At 41.6% G+C, this 20,288-nt stretch overlaps 1 protein-coding gene across 1 annotated transcript; it reads right to left on the bottom strand.

Annotated features, from left to right (window-relative positions):
• Positions 1–1,866: 1,866 nt before the first annotated feature.
• SLC19A2 (solute carrier family 19 member 2) lies at positions 1,867–20,000 on the bottom strand. Its single transcript, XM_079760699.1, has 6 exons — positions 19,612–20,000; positions 11,971–12,573; positions 7,441–7,663; positions 6,422–6,614; positions 5,932–6,073; positions 1,867–4,085 (listed from the first exon to the last, which is right to left on the bottom strand). Exons 1-6 carry the CDS (start codon positions 19,813–19,815, stop codon positions 3,957–3,959), a joined length of 1,494 nt encoding a protein of 497 aa, XP_079616825.1. The 5' UTR covers positions 19,816–20,000; the 3' UTR covers positions 1,867–3,956.
• Positions 20,001–20,288: the final 288 nt, after the last annotated feature.

The following is a 20,288-nucleotide window of genomic DNA, read 5'->3' as shown; positions in this document are numbered from 1 at the left end:
AAAGGGTTTATTTCACTATCACTCATTTAAGAAGGCAGAGAAATATTAAGACTAATTCCTAATATTTGCATGAAGGAGCTCACACACTTTAAAGAAAGATGGGGTTAAACAGAGGGAGCACAGGGTGCACAAGGGTGCATTTAGCTAAGAAATAAAAAGGGATTAGGAAAGGTGACAATAAAAAGACTTCTGCAGAGCGTTGATGTCAGCGCCGACTTCTGAAGAATAAAAAGACTGCAAGAGGGCAGGCAGGGCATTGTACACAGATAGATGGTGGCATTTGTGAGGGCCCATCGAGTTGACTCCAGGATCTTTAGGTAGTTCAGAATCTCTGGCATAAAACACAAAAGGTGGGGTGGGGCATAAACATGCAATCTACCCCCAATTGCTGTGGCAGCCTCTGAGATATCACAGACATATGGTGAAAACCACTGCAAGACGACCTATGAACAAACATTTCTATTAGAATCAGTACCATCTTTGGGCAAGTTAAGTGTATCATTCATTTCTTCTAACCCGTATAGATAGAATATTTTTGTATTTTTGTGTTTGTTGAGATATTTTGCAGACCTGCTACATTAATTGAAGTTTATATTGGGGGCAGAGAGGGGGTAGTTAACCAAACATTACTCCAGAGAAATTCAAAGCTTATGACAGGTGGCAACTATTCGATTTCTCCTAGTCAGCAGAAAATGTTCCCGTCAACGTCTCAACCATAATTGGCCTGAGTTCTGAGCAAGGAATACAGAAGGATCATAGAAATACTGATCAAAAGTATGAGGAAGTTGGCAAAGATGTACTCTTTAAAAACCTAGCATTCTGAACTCCCTCCCATCAATATTAATGAAAAAAAAGAATAGAGGAATTAGTACTACAAGATCCTTTTCCAGAATCAAAGGAGATGATGTCCAGAAACGCCTTTCCCAACCTAAATCATGTTATACAAATGTAAGGTATTAATTATGAGGATGCCATGATTAAGTAAAATAATAACCAGTTTCTATCATTGAAGCACAATGCCTTGAATAAAACGTCCCATGGACTAGAGCTTATTGGTAATCATTTTAATCTTAATGTTTTATAAAATAATGGGCATTTAGCTGTTGTACTGGCAGGTGGCTATATTGAGCCCATTGCATATCACTTATATAATTCAACTAGAGGCCCAATGCATGAAATATGTGCAAGAGTAGGCCTTCCCTACCACCCCACCCCTGCTGCCGGCACCTGCTTCCCTCTGGCACCCAGGACCCGGGCTTCCCTCACAGCCCCGGCTTCATCCGGAAGGTCTTCCGGTCTAATTAGCATATTATGTTTTTATTATTATAGATATTCATATGGCACTGGAATGTATTCTGCAACAAAAGACAAAAATAAGACAGGATCCCTGCACAGGAGGCATACAATTGGAAAGGCATACAAGGGTTAGAACTATAGGAACAGAAAACTTAATCTTTAAAAAATTGTGTTTCCATGAAAAATCCCCAAGTCTTTGGTGATAATCAATAAAATGCCTTAATGAAGCAGGCTTTGAAAGTGGGTATTAAAGGGAAGGTGCTCATTGGTTGTAAGAAAAGATGGATTTGTTTCTGGGACATGATGACCAAATGATTCTCGACGGATGGCAGGAAGATGCTTCCCTGGGTGTCAGAACATTCTGGGCGGGAACAAAGAAGCTGGGAAGTTTCAGAACAAGATGATAGCCTCTGCCCTTGAATTGATTTCATTTATTTTAAAAATGCAGTTAACACCGATGAGAATGTGGGCCTTTCGGTTTCTAAAACGGAGAATGCTTTAAAAACAGAGATGAGAGATATCAAGATGAAGATCAAGAAAAATGAACAGTGCAATGCAGTGCTAGAAAAAATAGGAAATCAACAGAAATAAGGGGAAGAGTCAAAGGTAAAGACCACAAAACAATGGAAGAATTAATAAGACATCAAGGTTAATTAGGAAGGTCAGGTGAGGGGAAGGCTTAATATGAAATTTGTCTTAAGAGAAATTATTAAAAGATTTAAAGGTATAATACAAAGGTCCCACTGAAACGAAAGATAAATTTAAAATGATTTTGATTTAAAAAGGGAAATATACCGTAAAATATTTATTTAATAAAAATAATTTTATAAGCTATACAGAATTGAATAAAAAGTACAACAAATTATTTCCACTTTGCAAAACTGCATACAGTACAACTTGCAAATAGTGTTCAGCATTCTGCAAACATGGCCACCCACCAAGACGTGAACCTGTTACTGTCTTAATAAGTAAAGGCTCCAGTTGTGTGCCACAGACTTCAAATTAAATTCCAGGGAGATAATGCTTTGGTAATGTGAACACTTTGATTATATAACAGTCCATTTTATTTAAAAAGATTAAATAAAATCCCTCAAGTACCACTCTTGTTTCTTCATAAACAATTCCCTATATAGCAAAATAAAATAAAAGATAAAAGATAAAATTCCAGGCTGTTACTTTAAGACATCACGTCCCCTTCCCTTCCATAGCTAGTGTTCTTTTCCTTTCCCTATATCCAAAAAGATGTTGAATGGAAAATGACCTATTCTTATTCTATTCATTTACTTTTAGAGTTCCTGCTTAAACCAAATATATGTCAATTTTGCAATCTTGACACTATTATTCACAGTTTAGCTGTGTCATTCGAAAAATATTAACACCCCCAGATGAAAGTGGCTAACGAGGTTCTTTTCAAGATAAGGCAACAAAATTGGCTTTAAAGTCCTCTTCACGTCTCACATATTCTAGCAGCCACTAGGTAGGTTGGCTGATTTGTTAATGTATAAATGTATACATAATATTTTTTCAAGTACCTTGGAACTGGAATCACTAGCAGTTATTTTAAGCAAATATTAAAGATGATCCACCTTTAGAGCAAAGGCAGATTTAATGTACAAAATGCAGGAATCGTCTCTATCCTGGTTCCTGTCCCATTGAAATCAAAAAGGCTCAGTTTGTGAAAAAGGCCTTGGAATAATCCAACTCCTAATGACAACCTTATCTTGGATAAGAAGGACAAATATAAAAGTTATAAATGGAGATGAAGTTATTTTAAAAAAGACTTTTTCATTTTATTTTGGAAATAAAAGGGAATGCAAACACAGAGTGGGCTAGTTGTGTCTTTAGCCCAAATTTTAACTTTTCATCATGGAATTAACAGTCCTTCCTATGGAGGAGTAAAAGACGAGGAAATCTACCTGCATTTTCTGATTAGGTCTCTTCACTCAGCTTATTAGCAGGCTTCAAAACGTGCCTTATTTTCTAACTAAATGAGCTCCTCTGGGAAGCATAGAATGATGCAAACATGTATTTCAAACAAAAATCTACACAAATACGTAACTGGCAAGATGGGAACTGAGAACATTCATACAATGAATTCTTAAACATAACTTATTAGAAATAACACATACTCCTTAGAGGGCAGGACACCAAACTAGGGCAAATACTGCCTGTGATAGGAACAACTTTCATCTGTAGAAAGCAAGTGCACATGAGTAACACAAAATAAGAATTAAGTTGTACAGAGACAGGTGCTGTTACAACATATTCCTATCTTGACCTGTAACATCTGTGGCCCCTGTGAGACCCTGGTCTCAAGCTTCTGTTTAATCAGATGTAGAAGTACTTGACCTATGAGACACCAAGCTCACTTTCTATCAAGTATACAACACCATGTGCTGTTTTACTGCTCGCCATGGCTTGGTTTTCAAAATCAAGTTCACTTCTGAATCAGAAAAAAGTCATCCTTAAATAAACAAACTTTCCTTCTGTTCCTCTGAACACGATTATGTTACGCTGGGAACACGGGTATAGTCATTTGGCTGCTTTGAAGCCATGAAATGCACATTCATAAATATATGTTCTACACCTTAAAAAATTAAATACATCCAGGGACTGTGGCTGTGCGGAGTTCTTGCTATAAGAAGCTTGTCAGTAGTGAATTATGAAGTGGTTACTTGAGAACTTGACTCTGGATCTTCCTGCTTTGTATATTTCTTCATAATAGTGACTATACCATTAGCCAGGAAAACCACAGCGATGAGTGCAAAATAACCTGCGTAGATCAGGAACTAAAGGGGGAAACAAGTCACGTAGAGAATTATTAGTAAGAAGAGCTGTTGTATCACACATATGAAAACATACTCTATAATTAAAAGGAATTCAGTTTCTCACTAGAACTTTAAAAAGTAGTGTGCCCAATGTACGAGGCACTGAAAACACAGAGGCAGCAGAGTGCGGTGGTACAGAAGCCTGGATGCCTCGTGTGAATCCTGTTGACACCCTTGACTAGCTGTGTGACCTTGACTGAGATACCTAATCTCTGAACCTTAACTTCATTTACAAAATGGAATTCATATTTCCTACTTCACAGGGTTGTTGGGAAGGATGAGATCATGTATGTCAATGTTTATTAGTACCATGCCGATGCTGTTAATACTACTGTTGGTATTTTTGTTGTTGTCACTGAGTCATGGTCTCTACCCTCAAGCTGGTAGATTGGTACCTGGGTATGACTAACAGGCCAAGTTCTGAAGATCAAGAACTTAGATTCTTCCCCAGAAGAGGGCAGTAGAAGGTCAACTACAGATTGGGGCAAAATAAGATTTATAGTTGTTTGTATGGAAAATAATACAATAATTAATACATAATAATAATGAATAAACTGTGTTTCTGTAAACCTACTTTTGCCCCACCCTGTATATTCCATTATAGGATTACATTTTATATGGATCCTCTCTAAGCCAGCTTTTTAATGTGGCTATATAGATTAGCAACATAGTCACCACCATATTCTTCTTAAAATATCTTACTAAATATACATAAGCTGGTTCATGGGTTCAAGAAGAGAGTAGCTCTAAGTTCTGAACTAGATTTTTAAAAGATTGGATACATTTTCCTATAGGAAATCTGTTAATCACGGTAGCTAGAGGTAGCACAGCCCACACATTCTTATTACCCCATATGTCTAAACCCCTAATTTTATAGCAGGATAGCAGGTTCTAGTTTCTGTCCTACCCTCCATCCTTAATGAAGCACCTAACTCTTGCAAGGTCTCCTGAGGTTTCTACTTCCAGTAGTAACTGGGAAACATACAAAGTAATAAGCTCCCCTCCTCTGCTCCCCCCTCCACCTTTTGGAGGCAGCAAACGCAGAGCGAGACAAGTAGGCTTCAGAGTTAGATTCTGGTTGAGATCCTAGCTCTGCGCCACTATTGTTGACTCGGTGACCTTAACACTTAACATTATTTAACTCTCAGATTATTTTCTCCATTCTAAACCTGACAACTCTACAAAATCCTGTATAAAGTACCTGGTACGTAGAAAGCGCTCAGTGCACATTACCTATTATTATGATTTCTCTTTTAGAGCTCACCAGTGAAAATACAGTTAATTACTGCTGATATGTTGGGACTTTCTATTCTAACAAAACTAATGTGGAAGTATGGAGGGAATGACCGAGAAGCAATTTTCTGGCCTGGGATGGGGCACTTTTTGATTTAATCGCCTGTACAGAGCAAACCCTACCTATAGGCTCACAATGCATGAAGGCATATGCAACCATACGATCCCTCAATGAAGAAATGTGTTCACATAATCTTGGGTGTTTGTTACAGGTGTTTTCTCAATAGGTCGTGTGTTGAGAATCAGAATGCTATTCATCAACAGCAAGTCATTACCCTGTATCTGGGGGAGGGGAATCAAATAAAGAAGGGAGGAGACTTAGCTGCAAGATAAGGCAGGTTGCCCCCAACATGCTCCAGGTAGCAAAGAACTACAGAAGGGGGAGGATTGACAGGAGGGCACACCGTGACTTTTTATGTTATGTCAGTCTATACTGTTTGAATTTTTCATTAGGCATCTCCCACTGTGTCACCCTGATCAAGGCATAACTTCTTCAGTGCAAAACAGCTCTTACCTGCGTGGTAATTTCTAAGCCAAGGCCACTGGCATCGACTACAATGAGTGTGAGCAGCGTCTGCAGGGCCAGAGCAATGAAGGTGTTGACACCAAACACTAGGGCATAACGCTCCATGCTGAGGTTTGCTGCAATCTGAAAACTTAACAAATAAAGAAGAATAAATAGATAAGAATTTCTTCCTGGGTAAAATTTTAATTTAAATGGGAAGGGTACCCCCTTCCTTCTACTGTCAATCACCTTCCCAACCAAGTGAAAAGTATTTTGTTGCTAAATGATGTCAATCTCATGCAAAATCTGGAAACAGCGGGAACACGTGAACGAGGAATTAAATGAACCTTGCCTAAATGCTTCCTCAGGAGAAAACAAACAATACAGTGCTCTCTCCCATTTGCCTCTTTTAACTAGAAAATTTAATTTCTTTGTAAAGAAACCAAAAGGTTTATCCAATCACAACTTTTCCTAATACTTCTTTGAATAAAATACATACGTTGCTATAGTGATGAGTAACATGTAGATGATTCTGAAGACAACATAGGACGCGTAGCACACCCAAATGTTACCCACGGTGTCCATGATGTACACTGCGGCCGCAATCAGGAGAGAACACAGGGACAGTGTCATTTCTCCCCAGGTGGACCAGGAAATTTTTATGTAACCAACTGCAAAGACGGCAACAGCACCTGCAGAATGAAAAGAGCAATAAAGAAAGACTATTTAAAAAAATTCAAATCAGCTTAGATTATTCCATTTTAATGCTGGGAACTTATATAGAGGGAACTTATTAGGGAGGGCCTTGAAAGGGAGGCAGAGAATTGACTTGATGGAATAAATGCTATAGAGCCAGTGAGAGGATGAGAGACTGAATCAGGGCAGTTGGCAATGAGATGGGAAAGGAGGCCACAGATCCAGGGAGGCTGATGAAGAAATGCGGCTGAGGCAGAGGCCATGTCCAAAAGAACTACTGCTCCTAAGCTTGGCACCGTGGCAGGACAGGGCCTCTCTCCTCCCTGAGGAGCCATTGAGAACATGGCAAAAGGGCATCTCTGCCCTTTGGTAAAATGATGACAATGATAATGACAGCTAAAATGTATGGTGTGCTCCTGAGTGACAGGTGCAGTGATAAGTGTTTATAGAAATCATGTAAAGTCTTCCAAAAACCTTATGAGGCATGTCAACAAATTAGAAAGGGACAACAGAATAAAGCAGTCAATGACACCGGCTCTGAGTTCAAGTCTTAACCTCACTACTTACCATCTATATTACCTTGGGCAGGTTAATAACATATCTGTCCATGGTTTCAACTGTAAAGTAGGATGGCAATTGCAGCTATCTCAGGAATTTTGTAAGGACTGAGTTAATATACATAAGTTATAATATCTGAGCTCAAAATAGGTAAATCATTCTTTGGAGTTACTTCACGTTTGGGAGAGGAGAGAAAACCTGATTATGGTTGACGACTACCAGAGGAATCCCCCTCCTTACCATCCCTAATTCAGCACTGCTTACCCAGTAAGGTGGAAACGGCCTCCACACCTCCGTTATAGATAGCAGCATAGCGAGAAGGCATCACCTGCTCCCACAGGCCCTGTGTGTAGTTGATCACTTGAAAATAGCCACAGGTGGAGAGGGCCCACCACACGGACCAGCAGAGCAGAGGGCGGGAGGAGTAGCACATCAAGAAGTCATTCCACAGTACCTTCAGCACAAGGAGCCGGTCTGGCTGGGGCTCCTACACAACCAAAGGGAAGAAAGCTCAACCATCTCGAAGGCAACTGGACAGGAAGCAACTGTATAGACTCAATATTTAATTTAACAGGTGTTACTCTTTTCCTTTGTGAAAAATATACAGGGTGGGGCAAAAGTAGGTTCACAGTTGTTCATATGGAAAATAACAATAATAAATACAAGAATGAACTCTTGATACATAGTTATAAAATTTTTCTTGTAATGAGAACTTTTAAGACCTATTTTATTAGCATCTTCCAAATATGCAATACTATCATCACCATATTGCACATTGTATCCCCAGGACTTATTTATTTTATAACTGGAAGTTTGTACCTTTTGACCCCCTTCACCCATTTCTCCTACCGCCCAATCCCAATCTGGTCTTTATGAGCTTTTAGATTTTTGGTTGTGTGTGTGTGTGTGTGTGTGTGTGTGTGTGTGTGTGTTCTGTTTTGAGATTCCAAATATAAATGAAATGATATGGTATTTGTCTTTCTCTTTTTGACTTATTTCTCATAGCATAATATACTTGAAGTCCATCTATGTTGTTTTTAAATGGCAAGAATTCATTCTTTTTTTTTTCCTTTAATCCTCACCCAAGGATATGTTTTTATGTATTTATTTTTTAGAGAGAGAGGAAAGGAGAAACATTGATGTATGAGAGAAACATCAACTGACTGCCTCCCATACCTCCCCCAATCAGGGATCGGACACACAATCAAGGTAGGTGCCCTGACTGGGAATTGAACCCGCAACCTTTTGGTGCACAGGACAAAGCTCCAATCGAGTCACCCGGCAAGGGCAGAATTCATTTTTTATGGCTAATAATTTTTCATTATTATACACATTTTCTTTATTTGTTCATCCACTGATGGACACATGGGTTGTTTCCATATCTTGGCTATTTTAACTAAAGCTACAATGAAAATGGGGGTGCAGATACCTTTTTGAGTTAGTGTTTTTGTTTTCTTCAGATAAATACCCAGAAGGAGAATTGCTGGATCATCTGGATATTCAGTTTACACTTCTATCAATAGTGACAAAGGGCTTCCTTTTCTCCACATCCTCGCCAACACTTGTTATCTTTCTGAGAACAACCATTCCAACAGGTCTGTGTGGTTTTGATTGCATTTCCCTGGTGATTAGAAGCATCTCTTCATGTATCTGTTAGCCACGTGCATGTCTTCTTTGGAAAAATGTCTATTCAGATCTTTTGCCTGTTTTTCAATTGGATTTTATTTACTATTGAGTTGTATTAGTTTTTTATGTATTTTGGATATTAACCCCTTGTCAGATATATAATTTGCAAATATTTTCTCCTATTCAGTAGGTTGCTCTTTCATTTTGTTGACTGTTTCCTTTGCTATGCAGAAGCTTTTTAGTTTGATGTAGACCCACTTATTTTTGCTGTTGCTGCTTTTGCTTTTGGTGTCAGGTTTAAAAAATCATTGCTAAGACCAATGTCACGAAGCTTACTGCCTTTGTTTTCTTCTAAGAGTTTAATGTTTCGGGTCTTACTGTCTCAAATCTTAATCCAGTTTGAGTTAATTTTGTGTAGCCTCTTCTCCTTTAAATAGAACCTTGACAGGGTATAACTTTACAAGTGAAAGGCCACTCTTTATTGAGCTCAGTCATGCAAAGGGAAATTTATCTATAGTCAAACCAATGGCTACGATGGAAATTTTTGAGAATAAGTTTGACAAACTTATTATTTGTCAAAATATGGTTCTATAAGTCAGGACTGCACTTTATTCTGATTTTCATGGCTAGTTCCTTTATGTTACTCAGGTCTCAACTCAGACAACAGCTTTCAGAAGCCATTCAGTACTCTTACCAATCATTACTTCTCGATACTACATCACTTGCTAGCCCATTTTTCCTTTCTATAAAATCAAGATCAAACCACCCACCTACCTACATATTCTTCTTTACCATAATTACTTCAATTATAACTTATGGTTCAGTTATGAGCTTTGTCAACTTAAAATGACAGTGCAATCTCCAACATCCGTATTTTGACTTTCCTTCAAGCTTGTCAAAGAAAAGCAGTATTTTAGGGCTGTAAGAGCCAAGCAGCACTGCCTGCCTGTTGGGGTGCCAGGAGCAAAGCCAAGGACATCATGGTATGGGTTTGAATCCTAATTTTTACCACACTGTAACCAACAGGATGGTTCTGACTGCTGTCACCCCGTGAAAGACTTCATGGAGCACAGTATAGGTTGAAGTGCATCTCACGTATATTCTTCACCTATGTTTAGGAGTATATCTGTGTAATTCTACAGTCATGATCTCTGATCCTGATCCTCCTCTCTAACATGAGAGGGTTGATGAGATCTAATGTCCCTTGTAACTTTAAGATGCTCTTATTATTCAAAGACTTGTGGTTTGAATCACTTTTAACTCTAAAATGTTATAATTATTCATCATGTCAAGTATTTACACTTTGCCTATCTATAAGTAACAAATATCAAGTTGCTCTATGAATGTAAATTTCAACTCATTAATTGACTAGGTTTCAACTCATTAGTAGGTAATAAAATCAATTTAGTGAGCAACGATCACATGATAAAAAATAAAGTGAATGGAATGTGTCAGAATAAAATAATGTATTTTAAAAACCATGGTTTCAGTTACATATAAAGTATATATATGTATATATATATACACACACACACACACACACATATGTGTATGTGTGTGTATATATATGTGTGTGTATATATATATATTCTATATAATAAAGAGCTAATATGCTAATTAGACCGAACAGCAGAACAACCGTCCAGACAAACTTCTGGACGAAGCCCCCGAGGCAGCCGCAGTGGCAAGGGCCGAGCCCCTTGCACAAATTTTGTGCATCGGGCCTCTAATATACACATACACACACACACACACACACCTGTGTACTGGTTGCTACATAAAATGTTTCTTACTAAGTAGTTTCCTGTTTATATTCAAAAAAGTTTAAAACTTACTGGTCTATAAAAATCTTTAGAACTATGGTCAATATGTTAATATTTAAAAAATGTATATATGTATTATAGGTATGTATATACATATTAGTCTTAGCTAAAGCCATTTTGACACATTTGAAACAGATTTTTAAAAGGTTCTTATTCTTTCTTCTACATGAGATCTATCGAACGATCACTCGTACACCTTTCCCTCCCTCAACAACTCTTTGTTGACTCTCTGGCGTCACCTAACAAACTGAAGGAGTCAGCGTTTCATTTCTACTTAGTTCCTGGTAACTCTGACTGAAGCTGCCCTTACAGTCAAAGTGAGTTTATGGTAAGTGTCACCAGGCTCTACAGTGTGACCCAAGCTCTTTGGGATGATAACCTACATTTCAACGAGTAACCAGAGTGAAGAATGGGGGAAGGCGAAAGAGAGTAATTTTCGATGAGGACATTAGATGCCACGTTGAAACAAGTTGGGTTAACTCCAGGTGGAGAGTCAGGCTCTATTCATGCTGGTCCTTTACTCTCAGACAGCCCACAAAGCATACAGGGCTTGGCTTTATGCCTGACAGAACCCGTCTACAAAGATGGAATGTTAATAGGCTTACTAACAAACACATCCCAGGAAAACTAAGATTAATTCAGTATGTTTGAAATGAATCTTGCCCCTCATAGCTTATAACCTGATAGAAAGATACACTTTTATGAAAAGGGTGACTGACTGGGGGAGGCGGTGAATCTTCCTGTCTAGAGAGAATGGATGGATGAATTATTTTGATGCCATACCTCTTCTAAGAAATAATTTCATAGTCACACTTCTAACATTATTTCATCTTCTTAACTATTCCTTTTGATCCTCTTCTGTATTATTCATTACCACGCACTTCGGCAAAGTATAATTTCCAGCACAGAAGAGGACAGTAACTCCTATCCGTAAACACTTTGGCTTCAAGTCAGAAACTGGAAGTAGATATTCATCATTTGTTGGAATCATTTCACCTATTCATTTTGCAAAAATCTTCTGAGTGCTGTATTTATATGCCAAGATTGAAAGATGAAAGAAGAGATAGCCCTTGCTGTGGCTTCTAAAACATCTCTGACACAAGCAATAGAATGTTGTGCCAGTCTGACCTTGAAGGTCATTCACTCCAGAGGAAAATACATTTGTCATTCCTAATTTAAATCAACCTTATCTTGACTCAATGAATGAATGAACCTCCGTCCAACTCAGGATAAAACCCGAATCCACGTGAACACAAGGTCTAGCATAAGGGGTTTCCTGTCTGATTTTTCACTGCTGGCCTGGCCCCCAGAGTAGCAACCACAAGACATTTAAAGTTGGACTTACCGGTTCCTCCATGGGAGGGTCCTCCACGTTTAGAGGGATTTTTGACTCAACATCCTCCCACCCAGGAAGGTGGTTAGAAGCTGAGGTGTCAGTCACAATACCACCATTTTGTATCTTGATACCATTCACTCCCTTGCAGGTAGAATGAACATGGTGAAAAAAAAGGCTCTTCTGTGGCATAGGCAGAAACCAGGCCACGGCAAAAGCCACAGAAACACAGGTAAGAGAGATGACATTCAGGCTGAACAGGGACCAGCCTGCCACTGAGACGAGGATTTGCCCTAGGACTGAGCCCACTGTGAAGCCCACCAAGGTGGCAGTTCGACTGTAACTTGTGACTTTCTGGTACCTGCTCAGGTCTACCACACTGTAGATGTAAGAGTAATAGGCGATTTCAGTGGCTGTGGCGATGCCATAGAAGAATTCCAAGAACTGAATGGCCAGCAGTCCCTGGGCATAGAGCAGCATGAACCATGTGACGATAAGGCTGAGCCCTTGCAGCAGAACAACGGGTTTGTAACGGAGGTAGTCTGTGGCAAGGAACACAGGAAACAGCAGCACCAGGTAAGAGTAAGTCCATACTGGATAAATTTCATTGAAGACCTGACAGGCAAAGAAGGATAAAAACTTATTAGTGATACCAAAGGACCTGGAATATTCATAACAATTTATTCTTATAAAACAACCTACTAATACCTCAAATACCTCATCCTTACCAACCAAAGAAATCATGACAACAGTTCTGAATACTGTTTGGAATATACTTCCCTATTTCCTCTCCATCTTTTTCTTAAAATCCTGCCCATTCATCAAGGCCTCGTTCTTAGGCTTCCCCGTCCAGGGAGACTGCTGGCGCTGACAATCTTTGTACCACAACACTCAAAAGCTCTCTGGACACTGCTTTGTACATGTCATCTCCCAGTTCCTCACATCACTGGTTCTCAGCCATGGCTGCACATTTCCTGAGGAGCTTTAAGAATTCTGGATGCCCAGCCATCAGAATTTTTTAAAAACCTCCCAGGAGATTTTAACATGAGTCAGATCTGAGAACCATTGCCTTATAGTTCTTTAAGGATGGACTCATCTGCACAACCTAATAGCCGGCCTACTGTTTAGGACATACCTGGCTCAATAAATGTCTTCAAAACAAATAAATGCCTTGGAATCACTGACAATTCTTTCTTCGGGGCACAGGACAGGAAGCCTTGATCCTTCTGCTTGACTGATTAGGAATGATTTGAATCCTCTAATTTTAAGTTTCATTTCTTTGGGAGCCCAGGAATAAGAGGGTTAATCTGCTTACAATCTTTTAAAGATATATATATATATATATATATATATATATATATATATATATATATATTACTGATTTCAGAGAGGAAGGAAGAGGGGTAGAGAGATAGGAACATCAATTATGAGAGAGAATCATTGATCTGCTGCCTCCGGCACACCCCCTACAGGGGATCGACTTCCTGGTTCATAGGTCTATGCTCAACCACTGAGCCACAGTGGCTGGGCTGTTTACAATCTTGATAGAATATCTGTGGGTGGTAGAATTATGGGCAATTTTGATGTTCTTTTTGCTTGAAAAGTAGTAGTGTTGGCTATTTATTTTCAATGTATTTTTAAAATTGAGATATAATAGAAATAATCTTTAAAATAAGCATTAAACCATTAAGACTCCCAGCTAGAATTTCAGTTTCATCATTTGCTGTGTGATCCTAGGCAAGTTCTTTTAGTTCCCGTTAGACTTAATCTCCATTATCAATAAAAGAAGGATAAGACCTACACCATAGGGTTATTGTTGCAAGGAATAAATGAGAGAATATGTGTAAATCACTTACTCCACTTTATTCATAGTCTGAAGACTTGAGGACTAACATGAACATACAGACCACTTGGAACAATATGAATTAGCTAAATTAACTGAACTGTCATCCCCATTCTTCCAATAAAATCATCATAGGAGACTTTTCCTTCCTCTTATATGTGCCTCGTGTCTAGCAAGGTCTAGACCAGCCAGTTTTTAAAGATCATTTCAAATTCTGCATCAATGTTCCCAATTATTTATTTATTTTTTGTTAATCCTCACTCAAGGATATTTTTTCCCATTGATTTTTAGAGAGAGTGGAAGGGAGGGGGAGAGACAGAGCGAGAAACATTGATGTGAGAGAAACACATCACTTGGTTGCCTCCCTGACCAGGGCCAGAACCTGCAACTGAGGTACGTGCCCTTGACTGCAATCGAACTTGGAACCCTTCAGTCCTTGGGCTGATGATCTATCCACTGAACAAACTGGCTAGAACAATGGCCCCAGTTTTTAAGTGCTTTCTAAAAGGTTGTCTTGGTAACAGGCTAAATACTTTGCAATGGTGCACTGTAACCCTAGACTTTGACAATCTAAGTTCAAGGATGACTTTCTTTTTAACTTTTATGTATACCTCAGTTTACCCAAGTATAAAATGGGCTGTTTTAAGGTTTTAGAGGAGCAACAGAGTAAACAATTATTGTGAAATCTTTTTCCAGTGCAGAGCACAACTATAAAAGTAAAACATAATCTGAAATACATTCCAGACTTGATTTCTCTTTCTGACTGGCCGAATACCAAAAGTGATTTATCTAAGAGCCTCACCTTCATGAATTTTTATCTAACTTGTGTTTGTAAGTCATTTAGCAACCTCCACTTGATCAGGAAATGTTCTAGCACCTGAACATGTGCATGAAAGAATAATCGAGAACTGTGGAAATTATTCTAATTCAGAAGTGTGGAAATTTTAGCAAATGAGGAACAAAGTACACTTAGCTGGCTTAACCACAGTGGAAGATGCCTCTCAGTAGAAAACCAAAGGGACCAAGAGTATACCCTGAGATGAAGGCCGACTTTTCGTAGTTGTGTTCCATTAACAAGTTCCCACTGCTTTTTTGCCTGTAGTTTTATAGATACTCTCCTACAGTTTTCTTAAGTTTGAAAGTGCCTCCTGGGTTTGACTTAGCATGTTTCTTCACCTTCCCATTTCCCCAACTTGTGTTCCCCAACAAAGCACCACAAAGCTATTAGCCATCACACCTCTCCTTTGAAATGCCCTCCATCACCTCCTTCAATACCCCACCTTCTTTTGTTTTCTACCACACCCCTCTGGACTTCAACTTACTTCTTCACTTTAGTAATATGGTCTGTACTGAGACTTTATACACCTTTCTTTTTTTAAAAAAATATATTTTATTGATTTTTTACAGAGAGGAAGGGAGAGGGATAGAGAGTTAGAAACATCGATCAGCTGCCTCCTGCACACCCCCCACTGGGGATGTGCCCGCAACCAAGGTACATGCCCTTGACCGGAATCGAACCTGGGACCCTTCAGTCCGAAGGCCGATGCTCTATCCACTGAGCCAAACCAGCTTCAGCTTTATACACCTTTCAATAATAATTGTCCCCAAATGATTACCTGCCAAATTTTCATTACATAAATCTCATCCTTTTAATTAATGATTTAAAGTGTTTATACTTACAAATCTGTTGCTATTCCTAATACAAAACCACAATATAGATCATGAAGATGAGGAAAAGTAACATTGCCAGACCTGCAATGCCAAGTAGAAACAAAAACAAAAGGCAAGCAGGCAGAGACCAGATGGCTTCTCTTTAACTCACTGTAAATAGGAACCCAGACTTTCCTCCTGTGAGAGAGGATCCACCTAACAGGAATGTCCCTCTCACAGTATGACCTGCATTAGAACAGCAAATCTCTACTGAGGAGCTACACACTGTGCTAATCACACCTACATGACCCCATTTAATCCAAACAACAACCCCAGGAGGGAAATGCTTGTCATCCCTATTTTAAAACTGAGGAACTTGGCCTCAGAGAAAGGTTACATAAACTGTCCCCCAAGTTATCATAGGTCGTAATTGGCAGAGGGAGAAACTGGACCTAGATATTCTGAATCCACCACACTTCAATGCCTCATTTCTTCAATCAGAAAACTCTTATTGATCATTTACTGTGTTCCAAGGTTACTTCTAATGCCTGCAGCAGCTTTTTTTCCAGAGAGAGAGAGAGAGAGAGAGAGAGAGAGAGAGAGAGAGAGAGAGAGAGAGAGAGAGACATCGATCAGTTGCCTCCTATATGCACCCAGGCCAGAGATCAAACCTGCAACCTAGGTATGTGCCCTGACCAGGAATTGAACCCTTCACTTCTGGTCCATGGTAGGACATTTGACCCAACTGAGCCACACTGACTAGGGCTACAGCAGCTTTTCAGCCTGCATTGAGGCGCCTGTATAGGGTATTCATGAAGAGATAAAGACCACATCTCCAGAGGTTAGCCATTGGGTCTCCAAAAAAAGGACCCCTTCTCTCTCAATGCCTCCAAGGAGAAGTTGTCACGCCAAAAATACTTCTTTGATTGATACTTTGAATCTTGAAGGGGAACTTCCTACATGCAAAAATGGACAAATTACAGGCTCTATTGTCCAGACCCTGGACAATGTCTGATGCCAGGTAAAACCTGGCATGTGAGGAAAAGGAACTGATTTTATTGTAAGGCACCTGTCACAACTCTTGGGGTCAGGACTTGTTTGTGGCTTTCCTCTGAAATAGAAAAGTCAAGGGGGAAGAGTTCGGTTTTGATTTCTAATTCAGATTTAGACTTTATTTTAGAATCAAGTTCAATTAAACTAATAAGCATTTATTTGCACAACACTGTTTTCAAGCTGTATGAAGATTACAAGAAAAAAGAATAAAATGAAACCATTTCTCCAAGAGCTGTGAACTAGTGTGGAATACACACACACACTATTGATCAGGGAGATCAGAAATACGGGGTTGCTTCTGTGAGATGGACCTGAAGGATGAGGAAGTTGGAGGCGAACAGAAAGATATGGTATCAATGGATACATATGTACGGGAGGCTTTCTCCAAGCTGAGATCTCCTCTTCGAGTATAGACCAGGAGATGAGTCCCTGGCCGTGCTGGACTTAGGACTCTGAGATGAATGTGGAAGGAGCTAGGGCATGGGGAAGAGGGCAAGGGGAAGAAGGGTGTAGGCAGTGGAAAATAAGGCTGTTCCGGAATTCAGAGCCAAATTCTGAAAGGCTCTGAATACCAGGCAGCGAAGGTGGAATGTTTTTTTAAGGAAATCAAAGGAAGGTAATGAATGTCTGTCAAATCACATGCTAAAAAAGATGAAAGGATTAAAAATATTTTGTAGGTAAAGAGCTCTCTTTTATTAAATGTTTGTCTTTCCACTCTTGGGAAACAATCAAATTTTAACCTGTTTAAAACTTATAAAGTGGTGCCTAACAGAGGTGAACATTTTTCCTAAAATATAAGAAAAAAATATTTTGAGAGTCTGTCCTTCCTTCCCTCCTTTTGTCTTTGGACATGGCTAACAACTGCTCTATTTAAGGCGATCCAGCTTGGCCCTTCTCAAGTCTTCTAGGGGGAAATACAAACTTCAACACAAACATCACTGAGCATGATTAACACTCACTCTGCCTGAAAACCATGTCAGATTTTTATTTCACTGTCATCGGTGAAAGCATGCACTCAGTCAGAAAGAACACATTGTTCTATTTATTTCAATTATTAGATTATTTTTAAAAATCTAGGATTCTGGAGAGGGTGAACAGAGCCACACTGCACACAACCAACAGACTCAGCCCTAATTCCAGAGGCCTCAGAGACAAATGACATCCCTTTTTCCAAACACTCGCTTTCTCTCCAAACCCTGCCCTCTTCCTTATCTAATTTGCAATAACAGAAGTGTGCTATGGTTTTGTTACACAATCAGCAAATACTTCCAGGGCCTTCACCCCCGCCCCCTGCTTTATTCCTGTGCCCCTGAACATATTTCACTCACCCTCGAAAGCTTGCTGGTAAGACAGGGCACGTCCCACAGCATGGAACATCCCACAGCAACTCTTTGCCCAGGGCACGTGACAAAACAGATTGCCTTTCAAACATCAACACTGGGAGAATGTTTCTTGGCCTTGCGCTTGGTCAGGCAAGGCACACACACTGATCACATGGCAGTTCACATGAAACTTTAATTGTCAGCAGCTCACCAGCAGTATCACCTCTGCTTCAGTGCCTACACCTCTGACCCAGTGGCTGTGTGGGGTGTCCAGGATCATTCTCTCACATTTACTGCAGTAATTTTCTTCTTGTAAAACCACTCTGTTCACAGGAGTTGGCCCTTTCCATTTTATTACAGCATTACAATTCAAATATGTAATGAGTAACCGTTGCAGTCCCTTGTGGAGTGGAGTGGGCCATAAGACTGCAAAGTAGAAGACCTGAAGTTGGGTCAAAGTCAGTGATACTTGCTAGAGGTGAGACTATGAGAAACTCAAATGAAACCCTCCATCCAGACTTCAACACCCAACCTTCAATTCCCTGATGAGGGACCTTGAAAACGGAGGAGCGATGCAATAACAGAGTGGGCTGTGAGTAATGCCACCCTGCTCTGACCTGTGATGCAGGGATACTGAGAGGTGATGAATCAGGGAGAAGAGCCAGGTTTAGACAGGAGCATGTCACCGCAACTGGGAGGAAAAGTGAGCCTGGGCAAAACGGGCGAGCGAGCAAGGTCCCACCCAGCGTTCCAGAAAGGAGCACCAGACCTCAGCTTTCAGGCTTTGTAGCCTTCAAGGGAGAGCATGTTGAACCTGCTTTCTTCTGGTTTTGTGGGGTCACCCTGAGTGTCGTTCCTTTTTCAGTTAATATAATGTCTTTCTTCTTCAGAAAACACAAGTGTTGAGGCTGACCATAAGGTGTGAGAGTTGGGACGCTTTTAAAGTACACAGTGCACTTGTGAAGTACGTATAGCCCCTCATCTGGGGAAAATCAACCAGCAAGAAGTTCTTGATCACGGACTGCGGGCTCCCAATCACTCTGCACATCACAGAGGGACAGTTTTGCAAGATCTCACCGTGCAGTTGAGCAAAACTAACATCTGTGAAGCAACAATTCACAATGCAAGAAAAACTGTAATTAAGGGCCAACTCTGCGATACCATCTAAGTATCTGCTTTTATCCCAGCAGGTGTGTGGGGGGGGGGGGGAGAGGGGGGCGGGGGGAGCATACCCTTGGACACAGTCCCATCCAACTAAGAATCAAGGCAAATTAAGACGACGGGCTCTCGCTGTCCCGGACTGTCCTAGTTTGAGCACATCCATCAAGTCAACGGAAAACAAAGTAAGGGATGGGAGGGGAGGGGCTGCAGGAGCGGGAGGGCGGATCCTTTGAGAAAAGCAGGGGTTACTCAGCATGTGGGTCCCCGCTTTCAAACAACAAATATTTACTAGACCTCCACCGTGTGCAAAGTACAGCTTGCTGTTTTCACTTTTTTTTTTTTCTCTCCAAACACATCCCCCTTTCCCCGCCAGCCCTCCCCCGGCCCCGGCAGGAACTGCCGGCCTGGAGCACCCCAGCGCCGCGGCTCCGAGCCCGGAGAAGGCGCGCCCCCAAAACCAACGGGCAGACAGCCTGAATTACTGCGGCGCACAGCGCGGGCCGCCTTCCAACGGGGAAAAGTCACAAATCTGCCCAGAAAGGCTCCCGCCCCTTCCCTCGCCGCAGCCCCTCCGCACACCTGCCGCCCGCGCCCGCGCCCGCGCCCGCTCCCCGCCGCGCGTACCTCCCTCTTCGTCAGGTTCTTGTCGGGCCCCAGCAGGTAGGGCGTCAGGAAGGGCTCGGACGGCCTGAGGCTGGCGAAGAAGCCGTAGGCGCAGAGCAGCGAGGTGGGCAGGAGCCAGCCCTCGCGCGGGACCCGCGCCGTGCGCAGGAGCATGGTGGCCGCCGCCGCCGCCGCCCGCCGGGACACCGGGCCGGGCACATCCATCCGGAGCGCGAGGGGCGGAGACCCGGCCCCTTCCTCCTCCTCTTCCTCCTTCGCCAACTGAAGTGAGGCTCGAGCGTCGCCCCAGCGCCGGCACCTGTCACCACCCGCGGCGCCTCCTCCCGGCAGGGCCCGGCCGTCCTGGGTGTCGCTCCGGCCTCCTCCGCGCCGGGAGTTTCCAGTGCAGCCCGGCGACGCGCGGCCCAGGGCAGGCACGCCCTAAGGCCCACCCTCCGCCGCCGCCTCCAGGCAGGGAGCCAATCACAGGAGAGGTTTGGAACCTGGCTTCTCTCCCATTGGCCGGTGGCGGCACGCCAGACGGCTGACGTCGGCGGGCTGAAGCGTGGAGGACGGGCTCGGTGGACAGCCGAGCTGTGGCGGCGGCGCGCGCTGGTCGGGCGCACGGCCAAAGGGGCTGCGGGCGCCGGGGGCTCGCTCGCCCTGCACGCCGCCGCTCACCTGTGAGGGGTGCTCCG

This window comes from Cnephaeus nilssonii (assembly GCF_951640355.1).
Source record: "Cnephaeus nilssonii genome assembly, chromosome: 21".
NCBI lineage: Eukaryota > Metazoa > Chordata > Mammalia > Chiroptera > Vespertilionidae > Cnephaeus > Cnephaeus nilssonii.
The sequence above is the reverse complement of the archived record's forward strand: the minus strand, read 5'-3'. Positions and strand labels throughout refer to the sequence as shown.